This window comes from Talpa europaea (assembly GCF_964194135.1).
Source record: "Talpa europaea genome assembly, chromosome: 16".
In the NCBI taxonomy this organism is placed as follows: domain Eukaryota; kingdom Metazoa; phylum Chordata; class Mammalia; order Eulipotyphla; family Talpidae; genus Talpa; species Talpa europaea.
In genome coordinates, this window is record NC_140084.1 from 17,656,395 (window position 1) to 17,678,896 (window position 22,502).

Sequence of the window (22,502 nt, forward strand, 5' to 3'; positions counted from 1 at the left end):
TATATGTTTCATCGAATATTCTTTTGATGGGGGAAATAAAATACAATATTTAAGGTAGGGTGAGAATCATTTTTAATGATTCTCCTCTCTCATACATGTTTTCATAACTGATCAACTTCTGGAACCAACCAAGTTGAAGAAGAAATTCAGAAGCCATCTCGCCAGTGGCAGCTAGTAACACGTACCTCAACATTCTCCAACATGTTCTTCACAGGGACACGCTGTCCACTGGGGCTGGTCAGACAGAGGGCACCAATGGTTCCACTGACGTCAAAGTGATTTTGGGCTGGGAAAGGGCTCTTTGGGAAGCTCATCATCTGAAACCAAGAATAAGGAGTGCTGGCACAGCTTCTTGAGGGCTGTGAACCAGAGCACTTGCCCTGAAAGGTGAATGGGGCCCTCTTTGAACTATAGCTGCTGACTAGCATGTGTCTGCCCATTGGGGATGTGGCCTCAGAAAACTGGGTTTGTCACAGCTGAGCAGTTACTGGACTATCAGACACTCTGATCCATTCTTCCCACAAAACCAACAAGTCTTTAAGAGAAAGATGCTTATTTGTTTGTGTTGGGGCTCAAGGACCAGAGAGTCAGATGCGCCTAATTGGGAAACAGAAAAGATCCCCAAGTTGGCCTTTTCCTGGTGGTGCAGCAAAGGCTGAAGAGCTTTATTTTCAATGAATCACGCAACCAAGGCTGCAGGAGTTCCACAGTATAGTGCAAAGAGGAGGGACTGGGGAGTCAGAGGCCTGGTGTGAATCCCAGCTCTGCCACCTTACTTGTGGCTTGGATAAGTCATCGATGCTCATCTGTCCATGGGCATAATGATGTCATGTCATTGACAAGACCTACTCAATGTGGCTGAGTCCCACATGTCAGCAAGCTCTGCAAACTTGAAGGGCTGGTCCTACAGCTTCATTACTACTATTACCCTTATGTCCACAGGATCCTGAGCGTCCTCAAAGCCCAGGGAGGAGGCGCCAGGCAGGGTGAAGGTGGCAGAGTTGACAGCAGCAACGTGTATGGAGGAGCTCCACCAACTCCGGGGCTGGATTCTGGCCCCAGGTGAGAACCGCAGCGGTGGGAGACAGGAAAAAGTCAGTGTCAGAGGCAGACCTGCGTGCCTCTCAACCTGCAGGGAGCCCCCTGTTCCCGTCACTGTGGGTGGCTACCAGTGGCTCTGTGTTTGCCTCAGAGGAGGCTGGAAAGCAGCCACTGTGTCCTATACCAATGGCAGGCTCCCTGAGGACAGGGCTTTTGCCAGCTTGGCTTAGTGCCTGGCACACAATGGAAGGAGCAGTGAGCTTCAATGTGGGCATTTCCGCAGGCTCATCTCCCTTGCCTACTTAAATCTGAGGTCATGGGCTCCCAGCCCCATCTGCTTTGGCCTTTGGCCTTGTGATGTCTGTGTAGACAGGGGATGTGGTTTCAGATCCCAGCTCTGACTGAGGTGTTGCTTTGGGAAACTTCCCTTGGGACCCAAGAGGGCTTCCTCTGCACAAGGAGCCAAGGACGGGTTCTAGGTTCAGGGAGTCCTAGCAGTGCTGGCAGTGTCGTCCAGCCCTGGCTTGTGTGTTGGAGGAATGGAGATTGAAGGGCCCCTCTAGTACTGAGGGGGTCCATGGGACACAGGTGCTCATGAGGCACTGAGGAGCCCTGGCTTGGCCAGACACACCAGGTGAATTGAAAGTGTCCTGCGCTTCCTTCAGCCATCTCGGGGCCTGCACTGCACAGCCTGGACTTCTCAGGACTCCTGGTAGCTTTAACTCTGGGACTGGCACTCAGCGTTCCCCTGCCTCTGCTGTCCAACCCCACAATGGCTCTCTCCATGAGAAGCCCTTCCTTCTCTTGGTTGTGCCCCGATCACCCCTCCCAGGCTGGCCTCCTGCTCTCTGCTGTCACAGGTCTTGACATGTGGGTGCAGGAGGAGCCAGGTCAGGGGCTGAACTTTCTTGGGGAGCCACAGTGCCACTGGTTACCTGTTTGTGTACACCACGATGGAGGGGGCAGTCAACGTGACTGGAGGGCCCCCGGGTAGCCTCCCCAGCAGGAGGGCAGCCTGCAGCCGCTCAACAGCTCCGAGCAGCTGGGGCACAGGTGCCATCTGGAAAAGGAAGCAGGAGATACTGCTATGGACCTGTCTCCGTGGCCGCCTCTGGGTACTGTCATCAGGTTAGTCTGGGACATTCCGCAGGGACCCAACAGGAACCCAGAGAGGGCAGAGGAATAAGAAGGGATGGTGAAGGAACACTGTTTAGTTAGTGCCAGGTGCTGTAGGAAACAAAGAGTGAGCGCTTACAAAGATTCCAGCCCGAGGCCCATGCTAGCCCGTTTCCTCTTCAGACAACTCTGAGGCCAGTGCCTTTACTGTCTTTCTTTGGCAGAAGGGGAAACAAAGGCACAGACAGAGTTGGTGACCTATGGAGGTCATACACTGACAAGGGAAGAGCCAGGTGAGTCAGCAAGAAGCGATGAGGCAGCAAAGCATGTGGCTCCATGTGCTGGGCCATTACAGTGGGTCTCTCCTGCCACTGCATTTCTCCCCAACATCCACTCGTGGCCCAGTCTTACCCATGGCAAAATGGAAAACTATAGGCCAAGTCATATCACGGGGTCACCTGGGCTCAAGCTACCCCCCACCTTACCCAACTCCTGGGTGAAAAGACAGCCTCACTGAAGTCAAGGCTGGCATGAGGCCCAGGAAGGGCTGGGTATTTGCACAGAGTTCCTATCAGGGCCCAGGGAGCGTGTGTGCATGTGAGACTATGTCTTTGAAGGTAACTGTGTGAGTGTGCTTGAGTGTGTAGGTGTCAGTGTGAGTATGTGTGTGAGTTGGTGAATATGTGTGTGGGTGTGAGTGTGGGTTTCAGGGTAAGTAGAAATGTTGGAGCATGGATGTGTGAATGTCATTTCGCATGTGACTGCAACTATAGGTGACAGTCTGTGTGTTTGTAAGTGTATGTGTGGTTGAGTGTGATGACGTGTATAAATGTGCATCTCTGTGAGTGTGGGAGGCTGTGCGCTTAGGGTATGTGTGAGTGTCTCTAAGTGGGTGTGATTGAATGTGTGTTGATGGGTGTTGATGGGTGTGTATGAATTTGCAGATGTGTTTGAGTACCTGTAGGTAAGTGTGTGCGTCCCTGAATGTGTGTCTCAGTTCTTCCTGAATAGAGGTGATGGCCCCATGTGATAAAGACCATGAAGCAGCCAGAAATGGGCTTTGAGGCAACTTGTGATGCGGTCCTGGGAGGTCGGGCCCCTTAAGTACCAGATGTAGCTGGGCTGTATCTGTTCTTACTCTGGGGCTGCCTTTCTTCTAAGAATATTTCATGTTCTTGGCTAAGTAAATGAGGATTTCAATCCAAACTTGCAAGAAGGAAATGTGAGCTCTCCAACTGGTGGCTTATGCAGGATGAGGCAGAATCCCTCAATTTTTAGATGAAGTAAAGCTAAGGGAGTTTTGTCACTTGCCCAAGTCACAAGGCTTATAGCAATGGAGCAGGGTTTAGACTCAGCCTGCCCCATTCTGGAGCCTGCATTCAGTCTACTAACTAGTCCTGGAAGCTGTATTCTGCAACCTTTCTCCCAGCTCCCTTGAAAGGACTTTAACCTCTGTGCCTCAGTTTCTTCATCTGCAAGGGGGAGAGTCATGTAGAGATGCTGGTGGGAGCCGGGCACACCATGGGTGTAGAGGTCTGCGTCTGGTCTGGGACACCTACCTGGGTATCACTGGCCGCCTCAGTCTCTTCTGGTTTGTTCCTCAGGGAAGCTTCCAACACGCTGCCCACAGCCTGAAACAGGTCCCTCGTGGCCACCTTGCGCCTCTGGTCCTCAGGATGGGCCTTGGCACTCGCTGCCAACAGGGCCTCACTGGCATGCTGCAACACCCAGCTGGCCTCCCACTGGGTTCACCCAAAGGAGAAGAAAAGACAGCATGAATGCTCCCTGGGATAGGCCATCCCCTGTGCCACTCAAGGGCTGCAGTGGAGAGGAGTGAATTGTAGACACCGACAAGGAAGATCTGGGCCACGCCTATTACACGAGCTGCCTGTATTGCTGACTTGAAACTAGGTCCTCCAGCCCTACAATGTGGTAAGTTCCTTCAAAAGAGTAGCCTAATCCATCTCTGAATCCTTCCCAGAGTGCTTTGCACAACCAGCACATAGTAGGCATTTAGGAAACATTGACTGAACGGATGGATGGATGGATGGATGGTGGATGGGTGGATGGGCATAGAACTTTATATAGTCTTGTTATGTATGTATTTGTGAAATTATTTCTTTAATGTCTGGCTGTTGAAAGTGCTATGAGTACAGCTATGTCTGCACAGTTTGCTGCTGAATTCTCAAGTTGCTAGACGTTCAGGAGGTTTTTGTTGAATGAATGAGTATATTAATGCAGTCATAAATGAATGGAAGGGGGGAGGAATGGATGGAAATAGGTGCATGTATAGATGCCTGCACATAGAATGAATGGATGAGCAAATGGGTGTGTAAAAGGGAAGTGTGATGATCACAGTATTATGGCTCCAGAATTAAAGGTCACCTTTACTGGCTTCAGGCTGGGTAATTTGAGGGGCACAACTTCCTGACATAGTGGGAGGGCAGAGCCAGGGTAGATCCCTTTTTACTGTCTTAGGGATTCTTTTTCAAACCTTGGCTGCCTTGGAAATCTGGTATTTTGAGTTCTCGGAGAAGCATGCCCTGAGGCATCTGGAGGTGATCCCTGGAAACACATAGGACATGAGACCAGGAAGAGCAGGAGGTGTGATACAGTAGGTGTGATCAGCCTATTACTGGGGCTTGGTCCTGCTTTGGAGTTATCCACAAAGTGGAGAGAGCCGGGGTATCTGCACCCTGGCTCCAATAGTCATTCAGTGCTGCATCAATCTCTTGATAAGTCCAGTCTTCAATGTGGGCAGGCAGAGTGGGCTCAGGGTGGGAGTGGAGGTCAGAGAAGGCTCCCAACAAAGAAAGGCAGGAGTTGGCAGCTGGATATCAGGCTGAAATAGGGGAAATGGTCAGTGGGCCTCAGCATCTGGACATGCACATGAACCAGTGATTAGTTAGGCAGTTACTGACTCAAGGTGCTCACCAGTTGGGACTGTGGGGCTTCTTAGAGCCACCTTAGAGCCACCCAGGCAGAACCTTGGAAATAAGATGGCTGAAGACTTTGTGGCCCCAACATTTAGGGACCTTCTGCCTGACTGAGTAGGTGAACTACTCACCTGGGCCAAGGGCGAGAGTTCCTCACTGTGGTGGGTCACCTCTCTCAATACCTTGGCCAGCCCGTGCACCCTCTGCATGTCCCCCAGGGTGGCAGTGATTGAAGATAGTGATACCAGCATGCGTTCTCTGACCTTGACACAGAGGGAGGAAGAGGAGAGAGGGAATGTAATTCCAGTGACTTGATGAAGTGGTTTCAGAAAATCGTGGGGTCAGAGCAAGATTGGGTTCATCTGTGGCTTTCCAAAACCCATAGACCTCTGTTTTCCCCATAGGGTGCTTGGTAGGCATCTTGTGCCCAGGGTGTAACCTCCCAAAGATGTGCACATCCTAGACCCTGGAATCGGTGACTATGTCACCTCACATGCAAAATCACTTTGGAAATTGAGTTTAATGGCTCTGATTGCCTTGAATATACAGAATCATGAACCCCACTTCCAACCTGGTTGCATGCAGACCCCAGGGCGCCCAGCAGAGGGATAAAAGAGCCCATCTGGAGTACCTTCTGTCTGGCGTCCATTCCTGGCGACTGCCCAGAGCCTTGCCCCTGGCGCTCCTGGTCCAGCATGGAGGACACGGACCTGACTAGCTGGAAGAGTCTCTCAGGACCTTGCTCATCTTGCAGAGCAACAGTGATTTTCTCAGACACTGCGGCCTGGAATGCCACATCCTCAACACGGGCGTCTCCAAGTCCCACCTGAGGGGAAGCATTCCTGGGGCGGCTGCAAGCCCTAGCACTTGTTCAAGTGCCTGGGGTGTGAAGCCAGGGATCTTCATGTGGAAAACCAGAGCAGACATGACGTGGGGGCTCTGGGTACTTTCTGGGGCTTTGAGGGCAGCTGGGACTCTCTTGTACCAGGCAAGGCCCAAGCAAGTCATTGTTTCACCCCTCACTTCCCTCCTGGTCAGTCTTTCCATCCCTCCCCACTCCACTTGGCTTCTGATCCTTACATTTACTAGGATTTTGTCCTGCCTCTGCCTGGAGCTCTGTTGGCTGATCTTGGTCCTTCTTTCTGTGGGCTCTGAAGGTGACTTGATGAAGTGGTCATCTAGCACATTCCTGGGTCCTTCTGCTCCAACCCCACAAGCCTCCACCCCACACCCCACTACAACCCCACTACAACCCTACCCCTATTCTTACTACACATCATAAAATCTACAGAGGGGAAGACCACTGCTGCATCTCCAGGGCCTGGCACACAGGAGAAGCTCTGTAAATATTTGTTGATGAAACGAATGTATCAGCTCATGTGGTCATGCCCTCATCTCTCTGTTTACCAGCCACCCTCTCGGTGAGGTTCAGGTGGGTCAGGTTTTCTCAGTAAAGAAACAACAGTGGCCACCCCCTACCTTCACCGCTGCATGGGTCTGCCGTGTGTCACCCACTTCATTGGAGACGAAAATGACCACTGTCAGCACAAAGTCATTGTTTTCTTTTCCCAGTGGCAGATAAACTGACAGGAGGTCAGGTTCAGGGCCACAGCGCAGACAGGAACCTAGAAGTGGAAATTGAACAATTCAGGGGGCAGCACCCCAACCAGGGAGAGATAAAGAGCCACATGTCATGAAGGCGTGTCAGACACTCAGGGACTCAATATTTTCAGCATGAAGACAGTCATATATACCAATCTACTCTCCTCTCCAGATAATCTCAGGGTGCTGTGACTTTGGACTAATATTACTAAAATCTAAGAAAATGTCTCCAAAAATCTCTCATTCGTGGTTTTTTTCTTTTTTTAAAATAAAGATGGAAAACCTAACTACAAAAAGAAAGGAGGAGGAGCGAGAAGAGGAGATAGTCAAGATTAGCTCCAAGCCTATCCAAGCTCAAAGGTCACTGTCCATACGAAGGCTTTGCCATCTCCACAGCAGCGCCTCCTGTTGTCTGTTGCCACCTCTAGCTGTGGAGTCAAGCATCACTTGTGATGAACGTGTGAACACGCACAGGTAATTACACCGGCTGTGTGGTGTGGCCTGTCCCAACCATGCTTTGTATACACAGCCCTTTGTTCACCGTGGGGGCACAAAGGCAGCACCCCTATTTTGTTCACTGCTGCATATCTAGCACCTAAAACAGAATCTGACATTCAGTACACATCTGTTGTAAAAATGTATCCACGAGTGTCCTTTCTGTCCCTAAAGGGGACCCCCTTCATTGGAATCACTGGTCACTTTGTCATGTGCCAATAATCATGAAGCATGGGGTGACAGTTAATGGCTCATTTTCAGGTGATCACACTTTCCTGCCTCCTTACTCACCTGTGTGAGGTGGACGGACAGAGGAAGGACAGGGGCCTCACCAGTCGCGATTGGAGCACTAGCCTGGCCTTTGCATTTAGGGGGATGCAGGTTTGAAGTGAAATCTACTTCCATTCCTTGAGGTTTTTCCTCCAAGCTCAGGTCCAGTCAGATCCATGGATTAAACCACCCTCCCTGGGGTCTCAGGATAGCTTACACCCACCTTTCCCTAATCGAGGCATTTCATTTATGTCATTGTGGTTTGTGTTGGATAGTAGGGAGCCCTCCAGCCATTGTTCTGGTGACTGTGTTTGGAGGAAAGTTTCCATCTGACTTGAACATCCTCAGAGCTCTTGCGAGGGTTGTCAAATGCCAGAGTCCACTGGAAACAGCCCAGGAGTCAAATGAGCCCTCTAGAGGCCAGTCATTTCCAAACCGGGAGAGCACATGCTGTGTGGGCCATCACCCTGTGTCTCCTGCTGATGCCCTGTTGCCATCCTGGGGTGTGAGCTGTTGAGGTGATGCAGGCTGCAGAGTGTTGCACAGTGGGATTGGGGTCTGAAGCCCAGTCCCACCAGAAATGTTACCATTCAGCTCAGTGTGTTCTGTGACGCCCCCATTCCCAGCTGCCTCCTGCTAAGTGGTCAGCAAGAGCACCGATAAGTCTGTGAATGAGACCCCTCTCTACTGGGTAGCTGCAGACTTCCAAGGGCTCATGGCTCCCCTGAGAGTAGGCTGGGGTGTGGGGTCCTGGCTGTGGCCCACATGGCCATACCTGTGGGCTTTCTCAGCCATTCAGTCCTCTCATGTCCCTCATTCCAGGACAGAGATCATTTTGGCCTCTGTAATGGTAGAAAAGATACTGAGGGAACCTGTTTCTCCTCCCTCTGAGGTGTGTACCTGGGGTGGTGGCTGAGGTTTGAAATGAGAGAGGGGTGTCTTCATCCTTCACACCTCTCACATGTGTAATATACTCTCTGTAGCCCCCAGAGAGATAGGGCCCTATTCTTAGAGCGGAAGGGCCCTGGTGCTGAAGGGAGCACAGAGTCCTGGGTGGTACCTGATTCCAGACAGAAGCAGTGCTGCAGGGGGCCCAGGGAGGTGGAGCCACTGCAGAAGATGGCAAAGCTTGTCAGAATGGTGCCCGCCTCTGGGACAATGGTGCAGGTGGGCACCTCGGGGGGAGGCAGAGAGCTGATGACATAGGTGTCCTCCCCATAGGCATGCCCGGTCACTGCTGGGGAGTGAAGACAGAGGATAGTTAGGGGGCTGTATGGGTCACAGTAACTCCACCATGTCTTAGGATCACCCCAGCTTGTTAAACACTCAGCTCCCTGACCCCTGTCCCGATCCAGAGCCTCAGCCTCTGGAGATTCTGGGCAATGCACAGAAATCTGCATATCCAACAGCGGCCTCTGATGCAGGCCTTCCCAAGGCCTCACTTAAAAATTGTACAGAGAGAGGAACAGAATCAGAGAGACCTGGACTTGAGCCCCAGTTCTGCCATTTACTAGCCATGTGACCTTGGATTTGACTTTTGTGAGAGTTAGTTCCTCATCTGTAAAATGAGGCTAAGAAGACCACCTTCCTCACTGAACTCGGGGAGGAGGGAGACAATGACTCGCTCAAGATGACCATGGAAATGTCCCAGCCAGATCTAGACAGATCCCACCCAAAGCCACATTCCTTCCTGTACGTCACCTGGTATCATCATCTGGCTTTTCAAAAAAGAATGTGGAAGAGTGGGGTCTAAAGAGAATTTTCAGCAACTAAAACTAATGTCTGACTTAGACTTAATACAGAAGGTTTGTGGTGGGCCTAGGGGTATGCATTTTACCCTGCTGGGTGGTCTATGGGCTGCTCTGAGAAACACTGAATCGAAGGTAACCATCTCAAAAGGATTAATCACCCCATTTTAGGGTCTCTTTTAGAATCTACATTTCTTGCCACATTGGGCTGGTTTTTCATGAGAAGGGCAGCTGGCACAACCTCAGGTTGATCTGCTTGTACCATGCTGTGATCTCATCCGTCTGCATGGTGTAATTCGGAGGTGGGAGTTTTGATATGTAATATGTTATACAGTTAATATGTCCGTACAGTTAATATGTACGGACACAGATCCAGAGAGGTTCAGTCCCTTGCCTCAAGCCACCCAGCTGGAAAATGGAGGGATGAATACCAGAGCCCAGTGTGGTCCCCACCCTACACCGATGGCCCATAATTCTGGCTTCTGGGTTCTAGTTGGTTCTCTTTCCAAGGCAGGCAGCATCCCTGATCAAAGGGAGACTTCATACCTGTGACTCGGATCCGGATGGCCTTGCCCCAAGTCTGCAGGAAGGAGCTGTTCAGCAGCAGCGTGGATGTGTCCCTCTGAAGGAGGGTTAAAGAACGGGGCCAGAGTCCTGGAAGTCTGCAGATCGCCGGCAGGCTTTCAGCCTGAAAGAGAACAGGCCCAGATTCCCTGAGTCTGTAGCTGGCCTGAACCTCAACAACACGATGGCTTTTAACCCCAAGGAGGCCTTTCTGCTCTGTGTCCAATGGATGGATGGCAGGTACCACCTGCCTCCCCAGCTCAACCCAAATAACCGCTCCCAGCCTTGTTAAGGACATTTGTCCTGTGCTGTTCCCTGTAAGTAGACTCTGAGCCAGGGGTTCCTGTGCAAGCCTGGTATTGAGGGAGATTCTCTGGGAGTATAGGTGGTGGGGGTGGAATGGGTGTGTGGAGCAGAGTGGAGGACAGAACTATGCAAAGCAGTAGTTCCTGAATGCCTCCAGCCTCAGCCTGATTCCCTATCTGGTACTAGCCCATGGCCACTCTACTCCAAAGCAACTGGGGATGAGTACAGGGGCCTGGCAAGAGGGACTCAGCTAGGGCACCAACAGCATCTGCTGCATTCCATCTCTATCCTGACTGGCTCCCTGGATTTCCTTGGGGAGACCACACACACACACACACACTCTCTCTCTCACTCTCTCTCTCTCTCTCTCTCTTTTTCTCTCTCTCCCCCTGGCCCAGTACTGGAATTTGGCATGAGTCTGGTCAATCAAGGGGTGTGGTGGGGGGACAATTCCATTTTGAATGGTTGCCAGTGTCCTCACCTTCTCCGATGGGGTGACATCTAAGTACCAGGTGAACATGGCTGCTGGGAAATCATCCCCCATGGTGACCCTGAGCATGACATTGTCACTAGCATTCACTGGCCTGCAGTTCTTCTCACAGCTGCAAAGGAGACAGTCGAATGTCACTAGGCATGGTGGCCACCTGCCTGGTTGTTTGCCCTGTTCTTCTCAAGTCCTTTGAGAAGGTGGGAAATAAAAGATGGAATAAAAGCAAGCCCTTTCCCTCCTACCCCTTGCCCCCATAACCGTCCCAGGTGATGAAGGTGGGGTGATTAGTAATGGGCTGGATTCCCACTTCATTCACTGCATAGGGTCATAATATGCAAAGCACAGGAGGCCCCAGGTACTAGAATCCTGTCACTGCCACTTCAAAATGGTCACCTTGATCTCAGAGCCTCAGTTTCCTCACCTGCAAAGTCTTGGGGTAAGAGCAGAGTGACTCCCTTCCCCCACCCCCGCCTCCGCAGAATGTCTCTGGTTTACAGGTGCCTGTTGATTTTGATTTTTACTTTATTATAATTACGTTTTTTTCCTGATCCCTTATTTGGCTTCTCTACATTCTTCCTATAAGTGAAACCATCTGGTATTTTTTTTTTCTTTCTGACTTTTTTCACTAAGCATGATCCCTTTCAGCTCCATCCATGTGCTGAGAATAGCATGAATTTATCTTTCTTGATTGCTGAGTAATATTCCATGGTGTATATGTACCACATCTTCTTGATCCAGTCATCTATTTTTGGGCATTTGGGTTGTTTCCATAGCTTACCTATTGTAGATAGTGCTGCAATAAACATAGGGGTGCGGGTGTCCTTTTAAATTAATGTTTTTGTGTCCTTTGGATAGATACCTAGGAGTGGAATTGCTGGATCATATGGAAGCTCCATTTTTACCTGTCCACATTTTAAATAGACCCTTTACCCAACCCTCATCTATTCCTACTTTGAGTGAGCCATCTGCTTCCTGCAGGCACCTGGCTCGTAGAGCAAGACCTTGAGCTCCTGCCTTGATTCCTGGAAAAGCCTAAATAATCTCTTTGGGCTTCTCTTGCCCCCTCCAGTCTGCTCTCCACCTGCTATCAGAGCATCTTGAAGCAAGATGTGCTCATGCCCCAGGCCTGTTTCATGCTGAGATGGCTTTCCAGAACTCTTAGGATGAAATCCAAAGTCATATTTTAAACCTGATGTGCAAAACCATGCTGAGCCAGCCCCTGCCTACTCTTTCAGCTTCTTCCTGCCCCTCTCTTCCTCCATGCTCTAGCCATGCCAGCCTCTTTCACATCCAGAGTATTCTCTGTTTCCTCCTTTGGCCGTTCTGTTCCCTCTCCAATCCCCATTTTCCTGGCCAAGTCAATTCCTATTCCTTTTCTATCTCTCTCCTGAGAGAAGCCTTCCCTGACCTTGAACTGGGGAAGCAGTCACAGAATCACACCCTCTATGTCTGTGCAAATCACTTCTGACCCAGGCAGTAACTATAGGGAACCGAGTCTGGATCTGGCTTTTCCCACCACTAAGTTAGCGCCAGCTCAAGCTGGCTGTCAGTAAATGTTGACTGAAAGACAAACGAATGACAACCTCAGAGAAATTTGCTCTCATGCCCCCACCTGACTTGAGGCTTGAGTTCCAGAGGTGCAGACACATAGAGGCACTGCTCCTTCTGCTTATCCGGCTCCTGGCCTCTCCCGATGGCCAGGCGCAGGGTCACGGCGGAGCCAGGTGGGGGCAGGCAGGATGGTGGAACCACCAGCTCCCTCTGGTCTGTGTGGATCAGCTTCCTCTCAACACAGTTACCCCACTGAACCCAGCAGCGTCCTGGGAGAAATGGGCAAACATGGGTGTCTATTTACAAACCCATGGGGCTATCTTCAGGTTCAGGGTGTTTCAAAGAAAAGGTGATGGACAAGAAAATCAACTCCAAATACAATTTCTCTTGCAGATGTGCAGGAATGGTGCCTCAGGTGAATGCTTCTGGAAAATGACCTGTTTCATCCAGTCTCTGAATATACCTGCAGGACATGTTGCTGCTTTGTACCCATTGCTAGCACAGGTGAGCAGGCAGGCCTATGGCAAGAGAGGGGCCAGGAGAACATGTAGCCCCACCCTGGAGAAAGTCTATAGCAACTCTGGTCCTTGGTGTCATTCTCACTCCATGTGGAAGCAATCATCCACAGCTATGTGTTCCTATGGGGAGCCCTGGGGAACCTGGGGTTATCTCCAGCTTTATGGTTCCAACTCATTTAAGTCTCCATATTCTGAACCTTTGACTGATTGTTTACCTGTCAATCTCCTTGCTCCCCCACAACACCCAACATGATAGCTGTTCATGGGACATGTCAAGAGTGAGGTCATCAACTTACTCTCCTAAACTCTGTATTTGTATACCCTATTAATCTAGGTAATGAGAACTAATATTCCGAAGGGTAACCTGAACATTTACCAATTAAACTCAAAAGTCTTCCAATTTTGTATGATCTTTGACTCTCTTATTCTATTATATAGGAATGTTCAAAAAAATCCCCATATAAATGAGTGGAAATACAATCCCTAGACCCCCCAAAACCTATCAATTTATACAAAATAGGAGCATTCTACTTTCAGATGATAAGGAATACTTGTATTATGAAAATCAAAATGGAGAAGATACTGTGACATTCAAATATGTGGAATATCTTGTGCATTTAAAGAAAAGCAATGAGATACAGTATGAAAGACATGCATTTTATTTTGACAAGAATACCCATGTGGCTAAGCTCTATCCCTGGACTAAGGAGGACAACCATTTCTAAAATAGAAACAACTGAGCACTCACTAGTGCTGCCATCTTGGTCTGTTACAATAAAATGCCTCATCACTTCACCCTCCAAGACTCCTCCCAGGGGCTTACCCAGGGCTTGGAGGTGAAAGGAGGGACCCACTGAAGACAGGAGAACTGACTGTCTTTTAGAGTTTCATTACTGTTCTTAAACTCTCTATAGATTACGTATCTCCTCTCTTCGTGGCCACCTCACCTTAGTTTGCAAATACCCACCATTTCTCCCCATGTTATGCAGCTAATATCAGGCATAAGTAATGCCCATGTGAAGATTTAAAAAGAACAGCAAAGTTGGCCACTGTCATCCGTCACTTCCCGGTGAGATAGAAGAGATGCAGAGCTCTGAGGCCACCTACCACACGACCACTGGAAACGCAGGTCCTCATCACTGTCCGGCCAGCCCAAAGTCACTGTTGTGAAAGGATCCACGTATGGACCAGGTTCCACGTACAGCTCCACATGCCCTTTATCTTTCTGTAGAAAAAACAGCTGGCTGGTGAGTCTCCCCTCGATGGCTTGTATACATTCCTCTACTCCAGAGCTTTCTGTGCCAAGGTGTAGGTTATAGAATAGAAGCAAACTGTTCGATCTACCTGGCTCCCCTAGTTTGGGCTCCATGCTAGGGTCTACCATGTGTTCAGCATCTCTGGACGCCCCCCTGGAATTGATGCTGGAGATACAACAATGGAGACCCAGCCCTTGCTGTTACATTTAACAGGGAATGCAGGCAAGGGCATTAGTGATTAAAACAGAGTTAACTGCTACAGTAGAGAGGCTTCAGGGAACTGTGAGAACATGGAGGAGGGAGGTAGTAAGTTAGGAACATAGGCTTTGGGTCCAGCCAGATCTCAGACTGGGTCATTGGCACTCGGACCACTGAGAGGTGTCTAAGCCTCCCTGAACTTCGAGATTTAATAGCAACTGACTTCTGGAGTTGCTGTGGATTTGAAGAGAGAAACTAATGACATTCTCCCTCTCATATCTGCAGCAGAGGAGGGTGCTAAACTGTTACCTCTACGAAGCAAGGTTTCAGGGCAAGCTTTAAGAAGACAGGACCCTAGAACTGTCATGAAGGAGGAGTGAGGGTTAGCTGGGCAAAAATGGCGAGAGCATGTGGATTCTAGGAAGGGGAATGGGCAGGCATACCATAGGTTCTTGGAGTTGATTTTGGTAGGACCTGCTAAACAGATCAGACCCAGAGGAGTGGCCTGGAATAACAGGAGGCTACTACGATAGAGTTCAACCCTCACCCCTATCTCCATCTACTTTCACGCCAATGGCCTGCCATGGCCTAAGAATAAAATCCAACCCTCCTTGCCTTGGCACCTAAGGCCTTATGTGATCTAGCCTCTATTAATCTCTGTAATTTCCTACATCCTCCTCCTCCCACACCAGGCTCTCGCCACATAGATCTTAGGCCACTTTTAGCCTCAGGCCTTCTCATCTGAGCAGTCCCAAAGTTCTTGTTCTGCTTTCCAGCCTAGCTGACCATCTTATCTTTATTTCCTCATTTAAATGTCACCTCTTAAGAAGCCTTGTCTGATCACATTTGCTAGACCACCGGTCAGTTGCTATCACTGAACCCTATTGTTAGACTTTTATCACAATTGCTAATTTTATACTAATTTGTTAGTCTCACTGACTAAGCATCATAAAGAAAGGACCACATCTCTTGTAGTCCCAAGACTTGAATATTGTACATCCACAATAAGTCTGTTGCTAAATAAATGCATACATGAGCAATGTCAACAGCCAGGAGTCAAGAACCTGGGCCTGTTTTCTGATATAACAACTATAATTTTCCCTCAAAGTATTGCTTTAGCTACATCCCCAAAATACATGTGGATAGGTTGTAGTGTCATTATCCTTAAAAATATTTTAAAATTTGCCTTGTGAATTTTTCTTTGCTCATTTACTTTTTCAGAAGTGTGCTATTTAATTTTCATGATGTCTAAAAGATATCTACATATCCTAGATGCCCTGTTATTGACTTTTAATATAATTCTGTTGTGGTTAGAAAATGTATTTTGTTTGACATCAACCTTCTGCATATTTTTTCAAATGGAAGAAACCTTGGTGATTCCTAATGTTCTAGTTATTAACACCACAAACTAAATGTCTAAACTAAAACAGAGTACTTCGATATCTTTTTCTTGTGAGGTTAAGTTTTTAAAAAAAATACTCACATTTTTTCCCTCAGCATTTATTTCGTATGGTCCTTGGAGATCAGAAGGAGCTGTGAACACAGTGGGGATGGGTATTAAACTTTGACTGTTGCTTATGAGATTGCCAAAGGGCAGAGTCAGATGGGGTATCCTCCAGTCTTTGGAAGTGGGTTAGGGGAACATAGCAGACACTCAGGGAAATAAGGAAGTGGGTCAAAAGCAAAACCATGGTGTTCACTACTAGGCCAACTCCCACGCCGACCTCCTTGAATGCAGTGGAAAAAAAGGCAGATATGATCAGCTCTAACTGTAGGAGCTGGCCCGAACTCATCATGGTGTGTGTGACCAGTGCCTTTTATTGGCCTCTTACTGGCTGTGTGAGCCTGCACAAGTTAGCTATTCTTTCTGAGTCTTAGGTTTCCCATTTATGAAAAAGCTGAAGGCAGCCCCCATTTTTAAGGAACCAGAAGACTGCATACTGTTTTGAATATACTACTGCTTTGTCATCTGTGTGTCTGTAAAGAAGATCAATGTGTCATGTTAAAAAAAGAAGGTTCTCTCAACTGGCATGTGCTGAAGATACTGAAATATGAATATGATTAATGTTGAATCTATGCATAGTGATTAAAATACATGTAATTCACTAGACCTCAGTGGCTTGGATATTTTAAGATCTGGCTAGTACTGATCTTGAAAAACTTCTCTCCCAGTAAATTCTCATTCTCACAACTATAACTTCAAAGCTCTGTTAAATTATATAAAACACAACTAAGATGTCAGATATAGAGCTTGACCTTAACAAGGAAGATAGTCTAATAACCCCAAATGAAGAAATCAACAGGAGTAGTTGCTACCATCAATTCTGCCACGAGTTAGCTGAGTGACATTTGCAAAGTGAATTAACCTCTCTGGACTTCAAATTCTTCACGTGGAAAAACAGGGCTATGCACAATAGAGTGAACATCTGCTTTTCCTCCTGTCTAAGCATCTAGACCCCCCTTCTTTTGGAAGTTATAGGTGATGTTTTCCCTGAGGAACCATCCTGCCCCACACTCAGTCCTTGGCTTGGGTGAAGCTGACCCCACATCCTGTTCCAAGGTGAATGTATAGACATGGTCCATCCAGACTAAGTGCAGGTTCCCTTGGGTCTCATTAGCCAGAACAAGAAGAAATATGAACTGAACTTGGAACAGTAAGAGGGAGCCTCAGGATTTCTGCTATAAATACCAAAAAAGGTGTGGTGCTTCTCTGAGGTTAAGGATCAAAAACTGGTGCCATCTTAGGCTCCCTGGGAAGCAGGAGTCAGAATGAAGCCAACATAGAACAAAGCCATGGAGAAAGATTTCTGAAGACGGCATGGCTGGATCCAGATGTGCCTAAGCCTTAGACTTTTCCTTTTCTGTGTTGATAACATTTCCTCTCAACTTGAGCTGCTTTTCTACCCCTTGCTACTCAAAGAGTCCTGGCCAAAATCCACCATCTCCCACAGAACTGAAAATGCCAGATACCTACTTTCCTGGCATCTACTACTACTACTAGTCCCAAGAACCTACCCTGGCCAAATGATATTGGAGGGGAAGATAGCCAGGGACTCGAGGGAAATATTTTTCATTTAAAAAAAAAAGGTGCATGGGAGACTTTTTCTGCCACTGGATCATGCTGTGATCCTGCATGTGATATCTGGAACTGTGGCAGCCAACTTGATGTGATATCTGGAACTGCAGCAGCCAATTTGATAGAATGAGATGCAAGAGTATGACATAGCAAAAGCTCTGAGGCTGGCAGAGCAGAATGACAGAATGTGCTTGGGTCCATAATGGCAATACTAAGCCAGCCCTGAAACTTCTTAACCTCCTAACTTCTGCATATATGAGATAGTAAAGGCTTGAATTTAAAGTTACTTAGGTTGCAGCCTAAAGCACCCTAAACCAATACAAACTTGGATGTTTTGGGGTTCTGTATCCATGGTTGAATGTCTGACTACAGACATTATTTGGTTCTTCACAGTACCCAGAGAATTCTTAACATCTATAGAACAATATGCATTTTCAGAGCTCTGTTTTAGGGTCCTCACTAGATTACAAGTAGTTGTCACACCCTATATACCTGGTCATAAATTATATACCCTCTTACCTGTGACAGTGATGCTTCCAATTTCCAAACTCAAGTTGGAGAAGGCATTCCTCACCACCACAGTGACCAGAAAGGAGCCTGCAATGCAGAGGGTGGAGATTTGTGGCCACTGTCATCCCTGATTCAACCAGCACAGAGATAAGGCTCCTAGCTCATGCTTCTCCAGTCCCCTGCTGGCAGTGCCAGGATCTTCAACCTCAGAGCATTTAATGCATAATGTCATTATGTCAGGCATCAGGCAGTGATCTAGGAACGTAGAAATCATGCTCATGTCCTCAGAGTGTCTAGGACACATGCAGGACTAAGTGTCAAACTGTGGAGGAATCAGCAGGGGGAGTGTGTGTGTGTGGTGGGAGGGTGCTGGGGTCACACCAAACTCAGAGTGGGGAGGAGTGGCCTATAGGGTGAGGCAGGACTAGACTAGAGCCAAAGTTCCAAGGATAATCAGAAATCTGGATATCCTGCTGCCTGCCAGTGGTCTCAGTGTGTGTGTGGTGGAGGGCAGGGGGGCGGGGATTTTGGCAGTGTTTGGAGACATTTTTGGTTGTCATGACTTGGGGGGTCAAGTTGAAGCCAGGGAGGCTGCTAAAAATCTCACGGGGTAAAGTACAACCCTCACCACAAAGAATAATCTGGTCCCCAAAGTTGAAACCCCTGTAAACTCTAAGAGGGCAGATCTTATTTCTCTCTTTCTTATTCTGTGACCCAGGCTGGATGCTATGAACCATATTTGTGTCCAGAAACACTGAAATACTGGCTGGCAGGACCCTGGATGCCAAGTCCAGAAAAGAAGAGGAGGGAAGTTTGGAAGGGGAGCCACTGACTTCGAGTACCTTCAAAAGGAACTGCCAGGTGGTAAATGCCAAATGATCCCCCAAGACTATCTTCCTCATAAGAGAAAGTTACATTGAGTCCCACCATCTCAAAGGTCAGCCTCTCTGGGATGCCTTGAGCCACCGAGACGTTAACCAGTAAGTCCTGCCCCAGCTCTAGCTGGTCAGAGGCCCAGGAGGCCTGCAGCCCCGACAGAGGCTCCACAAGGCAGACGGTGATGTTTCTGGATAGGGCAGCGATGCTGGTGTTGCTGGAGGCTCGGATCTCCAGGTGATGCATCCCTGGGCCCATTTGTTCCTGGGCTGCGCTGTCCAAGGTAAGGTTGTAGGGGAGTGGGCCCCTCTGTGTGGCAGACTCAGCCAGGATTGTGTTTCTCAACAACACAGTGTAAGTCACGACCCCTTTTCCTAGATAGAGAAAGACACATTTAGGAATGTCAGTAACAACCACTGTTGATGATACCGATATTGTTCAGACTCAAGCTCTGAGGTGTGAATCCTGATACAGACATGGATATGCATGCAGATATGAAGACATATGCCAAAGTATACCCCACCCCCCAGATATTAGTAGTAAAAGGTTCATGAATGTTCTTGGAAGGGGGTGTCCTCTCTGCTTACCTGCATACAGCAGATTCCAGTTTATTTGTATGATGCATGTCCTAACCATAAACTTAAAAGTTTATATTATAAATGTTAAAACATTTTGTTGATAGAAATATCCTTGGGGGGAAGAAGACTGAAATGGGTGCATCTCTCTCTCTCTTTTTTTTATAGATTTATTATTTATTTATTTAGGCATACAAGAGCTGGGGTGTAGGCTAGAGGTACAGGTGTATGTGTGTCTGTGTGTGAGAGAGGATTCACCAGAGACTGAATGGGGAGCAGAACAGGCTGATTGACTGAAATACACTGCTGAGGGGAGCAGCGGGCGAGACAGGAGAGGTCTGCTGCGCCATGTGGGTCAGCTCCCTGGCTGCGGATTGAACTCCTGCTGCAATGACTGCTGATAGCTTCATAGTGCTGAGACTTAACCCCTTGTGCCACCAAGGAGGCCCCAAGAAATGGGTGCATCTCTTAAGGGCATCTGATTACTATAGATGAGAATTAGCCTCACTCTTGTTTTAAGTAGCTGCTTTCTTCCCCCTGCTGAAACTCAATCTGCTCACAATAAGATGGGCTGCGCTCCCTTACATTTGGGGATGGCTGTCCAAAGTGGATGCTGAGTATTTCGGTTGACTCAAAAATATGATTTAAGCTACCAAATTGATTCTTTCCAATGGAAGTCAGGCTGGTATATTTCTTGTTTGATGATGATGATGATGATGATGATGATGATGATGATGATAATGATGATGCTATATCTCCTTTGAGAGCAACAACCCTGACTTTCACATTTATTGCTGCTCCCCTTACTTGGCAAAGCATAGGTACCCAATTATATTTGTAGAAGGAATAAATAAATGAAGGATTATTTTAAGTTTCCTCAGATGCACACTGCAGCTGCCATCTTCAGCCAACAAGCATGCAAGAGCAGAAAAGAGCCCAAGCCTGGTGTTTAAAGCCTGTTCTAACTCCCTTAAGTCACTGCTATGAGTCAGACTCCAGGTGGTGTGAAGTTGGCCTGAATCAGCCCTCACCTCTGGAGTGCTGTACTCCACAGGTTACATCAACAGGCCTCTGCCCAGATCTCAAACTGAACCTGTGCTGTAAGGGAAGATACTGCCTTAAGTGAGGATGTGTGTCATCTCTCTCTACAGATGTTCTGATAGATCAGAATGGACATTGTGACCAGTCAGAATGGATGTAGTGACCATCAGAATGCACAATGTGACCAGTGAGAGCAGACATTATGACTAATGAGAAATGTTGTTATGATCAGTCAGAATAGATGTCTTGACAAATCAGAATGGACATGATGACCAATCAAAACAGTTTCTGTGGAATGGGGGGGCTGCAATTGTATGGGGAATATAACAATAAAATTTATAAAAAAAAAAAAACAGTTTCTGTGGCCAATCAGAGTGAACACCAGCCACAGCAGCTGTAATGACTATAGCAATGTGTACAGCTGAATACCACCCCTCACTGGGGCAACAGAATTATGCCAAATTGATCAATGCTGGCTATGCTGATGAGCACTCTGAGCCCTATTCAAACTGCCCCAACAGGGAATAGCTTGGAAATTCAGTTATTGTAGTGGGAGTATTGGCATGCAACAAAGGGTCTGTAGGTCTGGGTGTTCTCACTAGCTTACTAGCCTGTGACTTTGGGCAAGTTTCTGAACATTTTTTCATTTGTAAAATGGAGATAATAGTACATATTGGGTGAACTAGTATACCTAAAGCATTTATACTGGTTTCTGGCATACCCTAGGTGCTAAATAAATGGATAGGTATAAAGCTAACTCCATAAGTGATCACTGTTATTATTTAATTAAAACCTGGATAAATAGATTTCAGGGAAATCAAGGTTCCCTTGACTTTGACCATGTCTGCAGACTTACCTCCATCAAGCTCCACCTGAATCCACAGAGGGTCCCTGAAGACAGACTGGCAGAGAGGAGTGGCTCCTGATGCAGCTAGGCCAGAGCACCCAGTTACACTGAGCCTCTCCATCTTGTCTCGAATTGTCACTTGCTTCTGAGCCATCACATGCCACTCACTGGTTGTGCACTCAGCAAACACAGTGAATTCTCCAGGAGCTGTGAACTGGTGAATCACGTTGCTGGACAAACTGAGGCAACAATCAGAAATGGTACCAGCTCTGGGGACACTCAAGCAACACACATTCATACATATATACTCACCCTCCTTCCACCTCCCCCTGCCCTTCAAAGATGAAAAGATGAAGAAAAAGACAACAGAACCAAACCAGGCTCTCAGTGAGACATCCCGGAGCAGGGGAGAAGTGCAAGACAGAGCACTGACCAACCAGGGAGTTGGATATTTAGCAACAAGTCCTTTTTGTGCTGTGTACTCCCTCTGTGGCTTACATAAACCCCTTCTCTGGACCTTCTCATTTCATTTGTAAAAACCATGCCACCAGCTACTTTCTGAGCTTTAGTTTCCTGAGCTATAAGATGGTATCCAATTCCAGTCATATCAAAAGTATGGGTATGTTTTGCTTCTCAGTAACCCAGTGGGACTAGTTAAAAATCTCTAACATGATCTGAAAGATCCCCATGACCTCCCCTTCTGACCTCCCTTTATACCTGCCACTGCCTGGATACTCCCCCAGTGATTCTCATCCCGTGTGCTTGTTTATTCATTGTCATTCTTCCCTGCTAGGTTGTCAGTGCAGATGGTCTGTCTAGTAATCTGCTATATACCTGAGACCTGGGACAGAACTGAGCATATAGTGAGGGCTTGAGAAATCATTGACAAATGAACATCTTTGTGGAAAAAAACTGAGAAAACAGTAAACCTCGTTCCTCTTGTTGGCCAAAACAGAGTCAGCCCACCACAGCCTATTTCTTCATTATTTACAATTGAAAACCTGAACAGAATACAAAAAGAAACTACCTGAAGACTCTGAAAAGTAGACAGCAGCAGACAAGTTAGAGAAGAAAGTCACAACTTTAAGAATCACCCACAAAGATGGAGTTTTTTTGGTACTTTTTTTGTTTTTGTTGTCCATCTCTTGGCTCTGCCCTGAGGGCAGCTTGAGTCACAGAATTTCACAGCCGTGTAAAGACAACAAAAATCCCAAAAGCAAGCTCTGTTTAACCAGAGAACCAGGAAAAGGAACCCAGTGAGCCAGAGAGCACAGAAGAAACACCCACTTTTGTTTTTATTTCCCCCCCACCCCCACCTTGCCTGGGCTGCCCTCTCTCTTAGAACTGCACTGACTGCGTGGGGTAAGGCAGACACTTACGTCATCAAGATAAAATCCATCTTTCTGTACAAAGGAAACATGATATTGGACTTATGGGTGCTAGAGATTATGGAAGAAATCCTGGAAAGGAGAGGTCTAGAAAACTA

General features: G+C 47.7%; 1 protein-coding gene across 1 annotated transcript in view; it reads right to left on the reverse strand.

Annotated features, from left to right (window-relative positions):
• Positions 1-22,502, reverse strand: part of LOC311185950 (polycystin-1-like protein 2) — a gene marked incomplete at both ends in the record, with an annotated part of 85,622 nt that overhangs the window by 47,023 nt on the left and 16,097 nt on the right. Inside the window, 16 exons of the mRNA XM_084256837.1 lie at positions 186-317; positions 929-1,052; positions 1,977-2,101; positions 3,717-3,899; positions 5,225-5,356; positions 5,725-5,919; positions 6,573-6,718; positions 8,521-8,697; positions 9,755-9,896; positions 10,560-10,680; positions 12,181-12,388; positions 13,745-13,862; positions 15,575-15,624; positions 17,687-17,764; positions 18,520-18,927; positions 21,026-21,246. Of these exons, the coding sequence (XP_084112963.1) occupies positions 186-317; positions 929-1,052; positions 1,977-2,101; positions 3,717-3,899; positions 5,225-5,356; positions 5,725-5,919; positions 6,573-6,718; positions 8,521-8,697; positions 9,755-9,896; positions 10,560-10,680; positions 12,181-12,388; positions 13,745-13,862; positions 15,575-15,624; positions 17,687-17,764; positions 18,520-18,927; positions 21,026-21,246 (2,560 nt within the window). The remainder of the gene's footprint in view (positions 1-185; positions 318-928; positions 1,053-1,976; positions 2,102-3,716; positions 3,900-5,224; positions 5,357-5,724; positions 5,920-6,572; positions 6,719-8,520; positions 8,698-9,754; positions 9,897-10,559; positions 10,681-12,180; positions 12,389-13,744; positions 13,863-15,574; positions 15,625-17,686; positions 17,765-18,519; positions 18,928-21,025; positions 21,247-22,502) is intronic.